General features: G+C 32.1%; 1 protein-coding gene across 1 annotated transcript; it reads left to right on the top strand.

Annotated features, from left to right (window-relative positions):
• Positions 1-1,082: 1,082 nt before the first annotated feature.
• Positions 1,083-12,310, top strand: LOC111691713. Its single transcript, XM_023454953.1, has 2 exons — positions 1,083-1,855; positions 12,013-12,310. The coding sequence occupies exons 1-2, from the start codon at positions 1,083-1,085 to the stop codon at positions 12,308-12,310; spliced, it is 1,071 nt and encodes a 356-aa protein (XP_023310721.1).
• The last annotated feature ends 414 nt before the right edge of the window (positions 12,311-12,724 follow it).

Genomic DNA, 12,724 nt, shown 5'->3' with positions numbered 1-12,724 from the left:
AGTTATTATTAATTTCCTGATTGTAATGGATTCAACAAAATTTAAGTGGTGTTTTGTTCCACATTCCACATAGCCAATTGCATTATCTCCATAAGACTCCCGAACTGCACTATAAATTTCCATAAATAAATAGGTATTTTATATAAATAAACACAATAAAATCATTCGTTAAATATATTGATCCTTACCTGATTGCTTTTATACCTCTGATTTCGCCAATATTAAAACGCTTGTCTCTTTTTAAAAATTCAATTCATGATCATAAAAATATCAATTTTCGGTAAAATTTGCGAAGTAGCTTTCACAAATCCCGATTCACACATGCTGCTTTAATTATAAGAAAAGCTATTAAATGATTATTACTAAATAATATTTTACTTAATAAAGGAATTTGAAGATTAAGGAAAATAACTCGTAGACTTGAAAATATTTTATACGACTGTGTCACTGACAGACTGACACTACTGACAGTGATGACAGAACGTCTTCTTCTTCCAATATTTTTCCTTTACGCAATCATTTACACATAATTTCATTACAAGGTGCCCCTTATGACGTCACAGCAGTTTTGAATTGTTATAAAAGAATCAGTTTTAAATAATTATTTTAAAACTGTTCTGACGCATTTCTGAATCTCTAATTGTGTATAAACACTAGTTAGTACGTGTAGAATTATATTATCTACTTTTTGAAATTTGGTCAACAACCCTATTATGGAAATGGTAACTGTTTTGCAATCACATCTAGGATGCGCTAGTTGTAGTGTTCCGTCGAAGTAAACATATGTCAAACTTTTTTGTCCTTCAAAAATCTGAATTTCCAATAAGAAATTATTAAACTACGTTCAATTCTAAATAAAAAAGATATACCTGTTAAAAATCGATAAACTTAACCGTTTTCGAAATAAGAACTATTACTATTTCTTTACAAAATTATTTGTTTGAACGTACGCCTTTAAATAAGATGACTTAATGAAGTAGGCCGCTGTCAATGAAATGTCATGTATTATTTATGTCAATTCTAAGCAACTTATAAATACTAGACAGTTTAGTTCTTCTTCGTTTGTGATTTTTTTCATTAAAATGCCGCGTCATAATGATTATTCGTTTGTTGAAATGAGAAACATGGTATGTGTGTATGCCCAAGAAAATTATTGTGGTCGTCATGCAGCAGCGAGGTACTTGGAGTTATATCCAAATAACAGACAACCTAACCACAAGCTTTTCAAGACGTTGTACGACAGATTAGGAGAAACGGGATCATTTCGCCCTAAACGAGACGTTGGAAGGCCTAAAGTATTAGCGGCGGAGCAAGAAGAGGATGTTTTAGTGCGAATTGCCGAAAACACGCAAACAAGCACACGCCGAATTTCATCAGCTACTGGTGTAAGTCAGCCTTCCGTCTTCAGAATACTCCACAAAGAAAAATTGTATCCTTACCATTTTCGTCCGGTTCAACAGTTGATGCCACAAGATCCTCCTGGTAGATTTCGGTTCGCACAGTTTCTTCGTCGGCAACAAAATGCTGACCCTACATTTTATAATAAAATATTGTTTACGGACGAAGCTACATTTACCCGGCGCGGTGTATTTAATTGGAGAAATAGCCATTCCTGGGAACTGGAAAATCCTCACTTGCCACGAGAACAACATTTTCAGCATGAATTCTCAATAAATATTTGGTGTGGAATACTTTCCGATAACATTTTGGGACCATTTGTGTTACCCCGTCCACTTAATGGGGAAAACTATTTAAATTTTTTAACAAATGACTTGCCCCTCGTTCTTGGAAATATCCCCTTAAATTTCCCTTTTGGTTTATGCATGATGGTGCTCCCGCACATTACGCCCGACCAGTAAGAGAATATCTTGATATAAGTTTTCGAAACCGTTGGATTGGTCGCGGCAGCGAAGTGCCTTGGCCTGCGCGTAGCCCTGATTTAGATACCCTAGATTTTTATTTCTGGGGTAACGTTAAATCTTTAGTTTATAAAGATGTTATACATACTCGAGAAGAGCTGTGGGCAAAAATACATGCAAGAATCTGTTAACATTATCAGAAACCAACAAAGAAGTCTATTCAGTGTCAGAAAAAATTTTAACGAGAATAAAAAAAATGTATTGAAAACAATGGTCGCCACTTTGAGAATCTTTTGTAATTAGACTTAAGCATAATGAAATTTTCAGTTGTTACTGTGTTTGTCTTAATTCGTAATTAAGTCATCTTATTTAAAGGCGTACGTTCAAACAAATAATTTTGTAAAGAAATAGTAAATCGTTCTTATTTCGAAAACGGTTAAGTTTATCGATTTTTAACAGGTATATCTTTTTTATTTAGAATTGAACGTAGTTTAATAATTTCTTATTGGAAATTCAGATTTTTGAAGGACAAAAAAGTTTGACATATGTTTACTCCGACGGAACACTACAACTAGCGCATCCTAGATGTGATTGCAGAATAGTTACCATTTCCGTAATTACCACCTCAGAAAACATAGGTGTACAAACTTTCAAGACAATCCGTTCAAAGATGCTCAAGATATTAAAAAAAATCGAAAATATTTTTTCAACAACACCCTGTAGATCGAAAAGGAGCAGCATTCGGATAAGGCATATTTGGCTTAATCGCTCTATTTTGAGGTCAGCAACATGCCCTTAAGCTCTGTCCCATTATTAATGAATCACTATGTATAAGAGCTTTACTGATATAACTACTGAACACTACACAAACTTGGGGTACAAAAATATCGAGTTTTTCCACAAAGAACAACAAGCTCGGCAATATTTCACGAATTTTAAATGGCACTGCAGAATCTCACATTTTACGACTCACTTGTGCGTCTGAGCACGGTACAAGATGTTTGAACGTTCCGCGTATACATAAACTTCCAACTGACTAATTGTGGGTAATTTGAGAGTAATTGAAATGCGATTAATTCTGAAACTGACGTACAATTCAATGAGCTGCCTCAACAGTCCCGCCGCTTGTAGCTTGTTTTGATTTTTGCGTACTTTTTACACTGGTTAAATTGAAAACAAACCGTCTTAATTTTTGTTCAGGCCAGGCTATGCACAGCATTCCTTCTACTCTTCAAATAAAAGCGTGGCGTTAAACACTACGAAGATGTGGCCCTTTTGTAATTCGTGAAGGGTATGTAGTGCTCTCTAGAGCAATTATTAGTTTACAGAGTAAATAAGAAATTATCAAATGGAATCTATTGAAAGTGACATGCCAGTAAAGATATCATGCATTATTTTCTTCAACACTTTACGTCTTTTCCACAAGGAAAAGTTGGAATGAATAGAATCTTGATTAAAAAAAATGTAGGAGATATGTTCAGCCTGATTCTAAAATTACTAGGTGATGAAAGGAAACGTTGGATAATGTACATTTGGATTTTGTCAAATCAAAAATTTGTTTCTGACATTTCCAATATAAAAAATAGAATAATGGTAATAAAAGAGTTAATATACCTAATAAACAAAATTGGATCGTTATTCTTGGAAAGCAATTAAAATAGTTTAAATGCATAAGAAAATAAAAACAAGAAAAAACGAAAACCAGGACCTTGGCAAAACTATTACAAATTTTTCAGTAATTCGTACATGAATTGGAAAATGATTGGTGTCCATACGTCCTGCAGCCGCAATATTATGTTTACATTCACCGTAGCTGTATCAATAGAATATTCACCAAACCGTAATTATTGTAATAAAAAAATCCTCTAGGTTCTAAAGTTAAATGTGTTACTTATTCTCCTTGATTTTTCCGATAATACAAGAATATGTGGAATTTTCATTGCATAAGTAATTTCTTTTTGTTGTTTGATAGAACTTGTTTTATTTTCAATATTGTTAAAAACTCTATTAACACAATTTCCAGGGCTTTGATTGCCTATTTATAAATTTTTTATTCATCGCTAAGAATTTCAGCTTTTCAGAAATTTAATTTGGCTCTACCTCACCAACATTTAATTATGTCTTTTAAATTTAAAATTTAAATATGCTGGTATGCGTTGGTTTGTTATAAACACTTATTTCTAACGAATTGTTTCGTTTTTAATCAAAATGTCTGGAAAAGGTAAAGTATTATCCTTTTCTATTTTTAAATTGAATTTATTATTGGTTGTTTATTACAGTTATCTAGAAAAATATTGTAATTCCTTAATGGTAAAAGGTTTACAAAAGATCCTCTGCATATCTCTTACTATACATATGATGGTAGATTTTTATTTATATTGTTGATACACCTTTTTACAATACAACTTTACGATACAACTTTAAAGGGCGAATCTTTGACTAAAAAGGTCCGCAACGGTTTGTTCGGTATTTTGATTATATTGTTGTTCAATAACATGGCAATTTCATGAAGTAATATATTTTTTTTGACAATAAAGGATAATTCAACACAAAACATAATAATAATAAATTGATAAATCATAAGTTAAAATACTAAGTTATCTATTTGACAGATTTATGACTGTTTTATCTGTGATAGGGTCATTTAAATTTAATTCTGTGTTTTATTTCATTTGATTTAATATTATATGCATGTTTAAAAACGTAATGTTTTTTGTTTGTAAAATTTCTTAATCTGAGAACAATTTTCTAACCAACTATTAGTAAAGTAGATTTTTTAGCAATCTACTTTTTTTTATCAAGATCTACCCTACCGCTCATTATAAAAACACTATTTGAATAAAAAACAACACTCTGTATAGCAAAAGTAATGTCTACAGAAAATGTCCACTGACGAAACAAATAGTAGGAAAATCTGAAACGAAACATCTTTTCAGCCTGACTTTATCTTGAAAACCTTCACCCTCTTCAGTAATGACCGCTCGAGACAGATCTTAGCTGACCATTGAGCCATTATAAGTTTTTGTGCAAGCCAGTCAAAAACTAAAGTATCTTACCTGAAATAGGGACGCGTAACCTCACACTTTCGGCATTCCGGATACGATAAAGTGACAGGGCGACGACGTGCTGGCACCAAAATATATCTTTCGTTTCGCAACTGCATGTCACTGAAGTTATTTTACACCTAGAAAACAAAAAATGCAATCCATTAGTCGCTGCACTCCTTCTAATATCTTGCAATTTATCATGTACAGGGTGTTTTGAAAAATGTGACATATATTCAGGGGCTGGTAAAGCATTTTTTCTTATGTATAATGGGCCTACTGTGTTTTGATTTTGAGAACTGGGATCCAAATCAAGTTTTGTTTGTTTGTTTAAAAATGGAACTTAGGTACTTTTCACATTTCTTTAAATAATTTTTCTCAAAGGTTTGCCTAAAAATTTTTCAAACAGCTTAAGAGAAATAGTACACAATTCTGTATATTGTAAATTTACATCCAAATGACCAAACACTATTACTGGAAGTTGTTGATTCTGATTTTTTCGGTAAAAACATCCCTTTAATATTATTTTCATAAATTCCGATAAAAGATTATTGATAAAAAGTTTTGCTTATCTTGGGAAGCCATGGGCAGTAATCAAATATGTAATAAAACAAACAAACACAACTAATGGCGTGGTTTCTTCTCAAAATTGTCGATATTGGTCTAAAGATAATCTAAATTTTCGATTGATAACTAATAGTCTAAGAAATTAAAAAGGTAAATGTCTGGTGTGGCATAGTGTATCTTAAAATTTGTCCTTACTTTTTGGAAAAAAATCTTAATCGTAAATTCGTATTTGGAAATTCGCAATAATTTTGTTTTGGCAGAACTAGATAGCGAAAATTTGGAGTTCAGAAAACTAATATTTCAACAAGACGGATGCCCTGCACATTCCACACTTCTAGTGAGAAACTGGCTTGACGTTCACTTCCCGAACAAGAACAAATATTCTTTATATCATTACTATCCTGATAAACTACTTTGATCCAAACAAATCTAAGATGTTTAAAAGCTGGTGAGAATATTCTTCTAAAGCGTTTAAAATCGCTTTGGTCTTCTATTGTCAAATCTGATAACAGAGAAGATCCAGTGCATTTTTTAAATAAAGTTCTGATCCATCATGTACTTTTTCTTTTCTTTGTGTTTTGACAAACTACCACTGCTGCGAGAGCATACTAAATGTACATTATATACATTACATAACATCTTGATATATTTTTCAGAACTGTTCAACAGATTTTTTCAAATATATACCAGCTTACTTATGTAAGACTTGCTACGTGATTCGTTCATGATTTTTTGTTACATTACTTATACTTATCCTGCCCTTAAGCTGGGTCCAGGCGCTAGGTTTTGCACAACGTTTTACCTGCACATTTCAACACGGAAAATGGCAGACCTTCGTCAATATTCCCGTGAGTTTTTTACATAATTTATTGACTTGTATAAAAGTTTCCCTCGAAATCAAAGGAATGTAGGACAGAAACAAAAAGAGCCAGACATACGAAATTTTAGTCGAAAAATTCAAAAATTCAAAGAGATTGAAACTGTAGCACATAGATAAACAATTACAAAAATATTTATTTTTTCTTTCTTACAAAAATTGACCAGAACAATACTGGTTGATTTCTCGAAAACTAAGTAAATAAATAGAGACATATTTGCACTGTGTGGACGCTCTAAATTTGCAACGATTTCATTCCGTTTTATGCCTGCGCAGGTAAAACGTTGTGCAAAACTTAGCGTCTGGACCCGGCTTAACATATTATTGACTTTATAGTGGCAGTTAGATTTCACATGCTAAAGCTTATACCAGAGTAAATGTTAGGCCATGGTCAGGCTGTTCATTTTCTTATAATTGAATAAATTCTCGAATTAATTGAGAATATATATTAGTAATTTGGTTACTTATTTTAAACGTCTCATATTAATATGCCAAAATATTATCTGCGAACTTTTCGTTTACTTTGATTAGTGAACGTTAGTTACTAAGTAAACATAGTTAGCTAACAAAGTTAGCGTCAGTGTGCACTCGAGGCTACAAGTCTTTTTAATTTTCCGTCTCCAGACTAAACATCAATTTAAAAATTTCACAAAAGCCATAAATTTTATAAAAGATTCTGGCTCAGCCCGAACATGTTATATCTTTGGCAGATAAAAACTTAAATTGTACATCGGAACTCGTGCTTTATGGCGTGTAAATTTTAGATGAATTGACAAAATCCTTCAGACGTCGAAGCACATCCAGACACTTCCAAAGTTTTGTAAAGGATGAGCATACACAAATATCAAAGAAGTCGGGCGTTGGGATTTCCACATATTTCATCGGTCAGAGTTCGTGCAACTGTACAATTATTTAAAAGATTCATTCGGTTAAAAGCGGATTCAGTATATAGTATATTCAATGTAGTAAAATAAATCTGCTCATTTCGTAAATATATATATATATTGTTATGGTTAAGTTATGTGATTTTTTTATGTGTTTATATGAGCGGCAAATTAATTTTAAATTTAATTTTTGTGTAACCTGTAATTTTGATTTTTAGTGTAGTGTTGGTTGTATACCTTTGCCCTGCTAGCTTTAGACCCTGCTCAGTAGTCGGTTCAACTCAAACTATTATTCTTCCAGAAACCATGCAAACTAACAACTTAAAACAATAGATGTTTAAATTAATTTATTAATATTTATCTGGTATATCAATATTTCAAATTAGAAATGTCACACAAATTATCAAATATTTTGAAGTTCTTACAATGTTTTGACCAATTAAAACAAGAATTTATTTCGATCTGGTTAAATTACTGTATTACTGGTTGCTTTTTTGGACGTAATTTATATTTTCTCGTGTAATTTCTTGTTTTAATATGCTCCTCCTTATATCTAATCTTACTATCTACAAATTTAAATAATTGGCCAAAAATTTTGATGATGCTTGATATATCACTGACTTAAATTTGTTTCAAATGATTGATTTTGAATTTATCAAGATTTTCAAACGAATTTTACTGTTAATTTGTGCACAAACTGTATACGACAATTAAAAATTGGTACCTTTTCATTTATATACTGATTATATGTTTATTTCCTTTCCTTTCCGGTTTCGGTAGTTGTTTGGACACTATCTGCTATACCGTTTTCTGAGGAATTTCCTGGGACCTGCCACTGATGCTGCTACTCTGGCCTCTTATTTATCTGGTTTCCTGGACCTCGCCTGTGATTGTATTTCTTCCTCTCGGCTGCTGGCTTTCCGCTTTCTCTCTGCTGCTTATGCGTATAGTTCGTTTTCTTTTTGCTGCTTCGACTTGTATTCCGTGTTCTTTTATTGTCTTTCTATAATATTTGACTTTTCTCCCAATTTTTTTTTTTTTAACTAATCAATAATTATTTTTCTTTTCTCACTACCTTGATTTTGGTTCTTCCCCTGTTAAGGTCTTTTCACATATCTGATTCTGCTTTCTTTTTACTTGCCATTTTTTTCTTTTTCACTCACCTCACTTCACTTAACCTTTACACTTATGCCCTATTATAGTTTCTTAACAATCTCATTTACATTCTACTTCAAAATATTTCTCATTCTCTACTCTTATATTACTTTTCTATTTACTACTTGATTCCATGTGAATCCCACTTTAATTTTTGACATTTCTTTGACATATTGATTTATTGATATACAACTTTTTTTTTGAACCTTAATATATTTTCCTAATTAGTATTATACCATATATTATAACTATTTATAAACACTCTAACATTTTAACTTTTATTAGATATCGGTATGAATTTGAATTATTTTTATTTATTTTTTTTTATTAACAATTTCTTGGCATATGCTTTATCTGAACAAATTTATAATTAATTTTCTATTTGAATTTTGAAATTTATCCTATTCTAATAAACCGATGATTCCTACTACTGATTCAATACTAACAATAAAATTTATTTTTTCAAATATTTTCTTAATTTTATAATAACCATTTCAAACCATTATATTTACTGCTTTGTCTTTTAAATAGACATTTGATTTAAATTTTAATTTGCTCTTTCATGTCTGATTTCATCTCAATATATAATTTATTGTCACAAATTAAATTTTAATTAAAATATAACCATCAAAAGTAAGAAAGCTAGTTTTAATTATCTTGAATACCGAAGAGGCACAGTTTCAAAAAAATTTTGGACTTTTGCTTTTTAGTCAAATGATCCAAGGAACGACATCCTAAAGTTATGACATGAGCTATATTTGTTTTACACACTTGGTCACTTTGATTAATTCACTTTCAGTAGAGTTTTGACCAAGTTCGTTTTTTTTTTTAAACAAGTGAACAAACCACCAAAATCAGTTCCTCCCTTTCCGATCTAACCTAGCCTAATATCGTGGTTAGTAAATGAACAAGATCACCGAACAAAACATAACCTACAAATAATAATAATGGATATGGATTCATCCGAAGAAGATATGTTGATTGTAAGTATGTTGGGCACAGTATGATTGATAGCAACAACCTAATTAAACTGAAATTGAATAGACGTCAAAAAGTCAAAATTTAAAATGGAGTAGATGTGTGTTTTGTTTAACCTATAGTTAGTTCAAATCATGGTCACTTCTAGTTTGGACAATTTCACCAAACTGAACTAATCAAGTGGTAAAACAGATACAGCAATAGATTTAAAAAATCCCTGCTATTTCCCAAAATCCGATTTTATTTTGTGGGAATTCGCTTTTAATCGATGGATCTTTCAAATAATAGTAGAGTTTGACTTTTGACTGACGAAATGTATCAATATTAAAAGACTTAAGACAGACACTCTGTTAAGCATTTTCCTAACTGGTTTCTAAGTTAACTCTCAGTGAAATTATATCTTCAGCGTTTACATCCCCTCTGCCTTGATCGTGATAAATCTATGAAAATTTCTATCCAATATGCATAAAATAAATTAAATGCAAATATTAAAGCAATTAGAAGGAATACTTAACATTTGTAAGATAATATGAAGCACATCTGAGTAAAATCTAATAAGATAAAAGAGAATTCTGCCTCATACGAAACCACCCTAAGAAATTACTTTTCTAAAGTACTATTTTTCTGAAGATCTGCATGACCATCTTCAGATTTAATAAAATACTTCCGATTTTCAGAATATATCAATGACCTGAATCTTCTACTCTACCGAACTTAAAGGAATTTAAATTTTAACTATATAACTAGTCCATGTGATCAACACAAGTATGCAAATTTTCTCAAAACCCATTTTATTATTATTTAGATATAATATTATCTATCATTAATTCACACAGAAAAGTAATAGAGTAAATAACTCTAATAAGAAAAAAAAAACTATTTGTAAGAGAGGGACTTTAAACATCACAATTAGATATCAATGTCAACTTAATGATTTTTAAAACAACTTTGAGATATATCCAAACCTCTGAAACTAGGAGACCCTAAAGAGCCATGATTTTTACAGGTGAGCTATTTACTTCTTTTGCTATGTTGTCTGAAATTGATTAAAAAAAAGACTTCATTTATTCTAAAGAAGAAAAAAAAAAAAGAAATCACAGAAGTACAATATTTAATAATGCCTCAAATTACTTTCCAAAAAAAAGGGGAAGAACAGTATTTTAAAAATTAGATGATTATTAATTAGGAAAAAACTTACCTATCGAAACTAACAGAGACTTTAAATTTTTGTGGCGGTTCTGACGCTCCACAGGGTAACGTTGCTGTTGGTGAAGAACGGCAAGCTGTTACGACGCCACTTAAGTGAAAACCTGAAACAAACGGTTAAATCAGTCATTTTGTAAATATACTAGAATGTAAAGTTTATATATTTTTTTATATGTACCCGGAGAAACGTTATCACACTCCTACCTTTAAACCAATGTTATAATTATTGGAATCAAATATAAACTCCTTTTGGATGGTTTAATGATAAAAAGTGATTGACGAAATAATTGAAATTGTACGATTGTTTGTTTTTCTTCGGTAAAAATATAATTTTTGGTAAAAATTGGGCGAAGAATTACCTTTGAGACAACACAAGAGATCATTTACAGGTAACTAGATGTAGGGAAAGTATTAACGCTATAACAGAGGTATTGCCTAATTTTACTATACTTCTGAAATATTCTGCATATTTTAGCTACAGAATTTGATTATAAAAGAAATTCTATGAATATTTTATTAAATTACAGAGTCGGCTGTCACATTCTGAAACGTACACAAACATACTGCGGTCAGTCAAGAGAAACTTAAAACAGAGTAATGAAATGAACTGCTCAATTCTACTTCCGAATGGCTGTTTTATGAGAATTGTCATACTGCAAAATAAGGTGAATACCCGCGCGGAGTTACCGTAGTTGTTGGACATTGAGTTCTGCGTTGATGGTTTGATTGTTTGGCGAGAGTTCATAATAAAGAATCCCTTTCCAAACCCAACAGATGCATAACATTGTCTTTCGAGGATGAAGTGTTGGTCTTGTTCGCGGAGGTGCTTGGTTTTTGGTGCTTACCATTCTTTCCGCTGTCTCATGTTCATTTTTCATCACCAGTCGCAATACGATGAAGAAAACGTTCCTTATGACCACGTGTTGCTCGATGATAAAAGACCAAACCAGCGGCAATTGCAGAGCGTTGATTCTTATTGTTTCCGTTCAAAACATGTCACATGCATTGTCTGTGAACTTTTCCCATTGAATGCAGAAGGTTTACTTCCGTTTTGTGGTCACATCCCATCTCCTGAGCCAATTCCATTCTTGATTGTCTTGGGTTTTCGTGAAGGAGCTAATTCAATTGCTCTTCATCAAATTCAACAGGGCGACCGGAACGATTCATGCCTTTAAGGTTGAAATTACCTTCCTTAAAACGCGAAAAAAATTCCCAAGCAGCTTGAGGCTTACCGTTTTCTCCGTCTCGATTTAAAACAAAAAGAAGCAAGTACCGAAAATGATCAATTTTATCAACTTGACATTTCATTTGAAATGAATGGAAATTCACAAACATTAAATCTAACGAAGCAACCAAAAACACAGTCCGATAGAGCAATAAATTATCTTTCGAATGACGTGTCCATTTGGCAATGCGTTTAATTTTGATGTGGATTTTTAAAGGACCCCGCACAAACCTTATGGAAATGGATCCCCGGTGGATCTCTCTCAAATTTTGGGAATGAACTCCTCAGAGCATCCTCATCAAAAGTTCTCATGGGCACAAAAACCGGAAACCGCTCCCAACCCCCCAAAATCACCCCCAAAGTTAAGGGGCTCACTATACCACACCACCAAAAAAGTATCAGACCAAAAAATAGACCAGAAACTAGATATCGCAAGCTTCTTCAGCGATTTGCTGAAGACTGATACGTGCAAGAGCAAAAATGATGACGTATTCGTGTCCAGCGCTCAAAAATAAACCAGAAACTATATATTAAATTTGTTGGTGTGATACTTTTTTGGTGGTGTGGTATAATGAGCCCCTTACCTTTGGGGGTGATTTTGGAGGGTTGGAAGCGGATTCCGGGTTTTGTGCCCATGAGAACTTCTGATCAGGATGGTCTGAAGAGTTCATTCCCAAAATTTTAGAGAGATCCACCGGGGATAAATTTGCATAAGGTTTGTGCGGGGTCCTTTGAAAAAAAGCGGATATATTCCCTAACTCATTAATTACGCCTTCTCATTTTCTACAACGTCTTAAATAAAAATTCTCCTATCTCCTTATGTAGAATCATCAATTTGATTATTCACTTTGATTTACAGCTACATAACAGCTAACATTTTCAGAAATAAACTCGATATTTATGTATTTTCATCTCGCAGCGTGAAATGG

Source organism: Anoplophora glabripennis, unplaced genomic scaffold, assembly GCF_000390285.2.
Source record: "Anoplophora glabripennis isolate ALB-LARVAE unplaced genomic scaffold, Agla_2.0 scaffold462, whole genome shotgun sequence".
NCBI classification, from domain to species: domain Eukaryota; kingdom Metazoa; phylum Arthropoda; class Insecta; order Coleoptera; family Cerambycidae; genus Anoplophora; species Anoplophora glabripennis.
The sequence above is the reverse complement of the archived record's forward strand: the minus strand, read 5'-3'. Positions and strand labels throughout refer to the sequence as shown.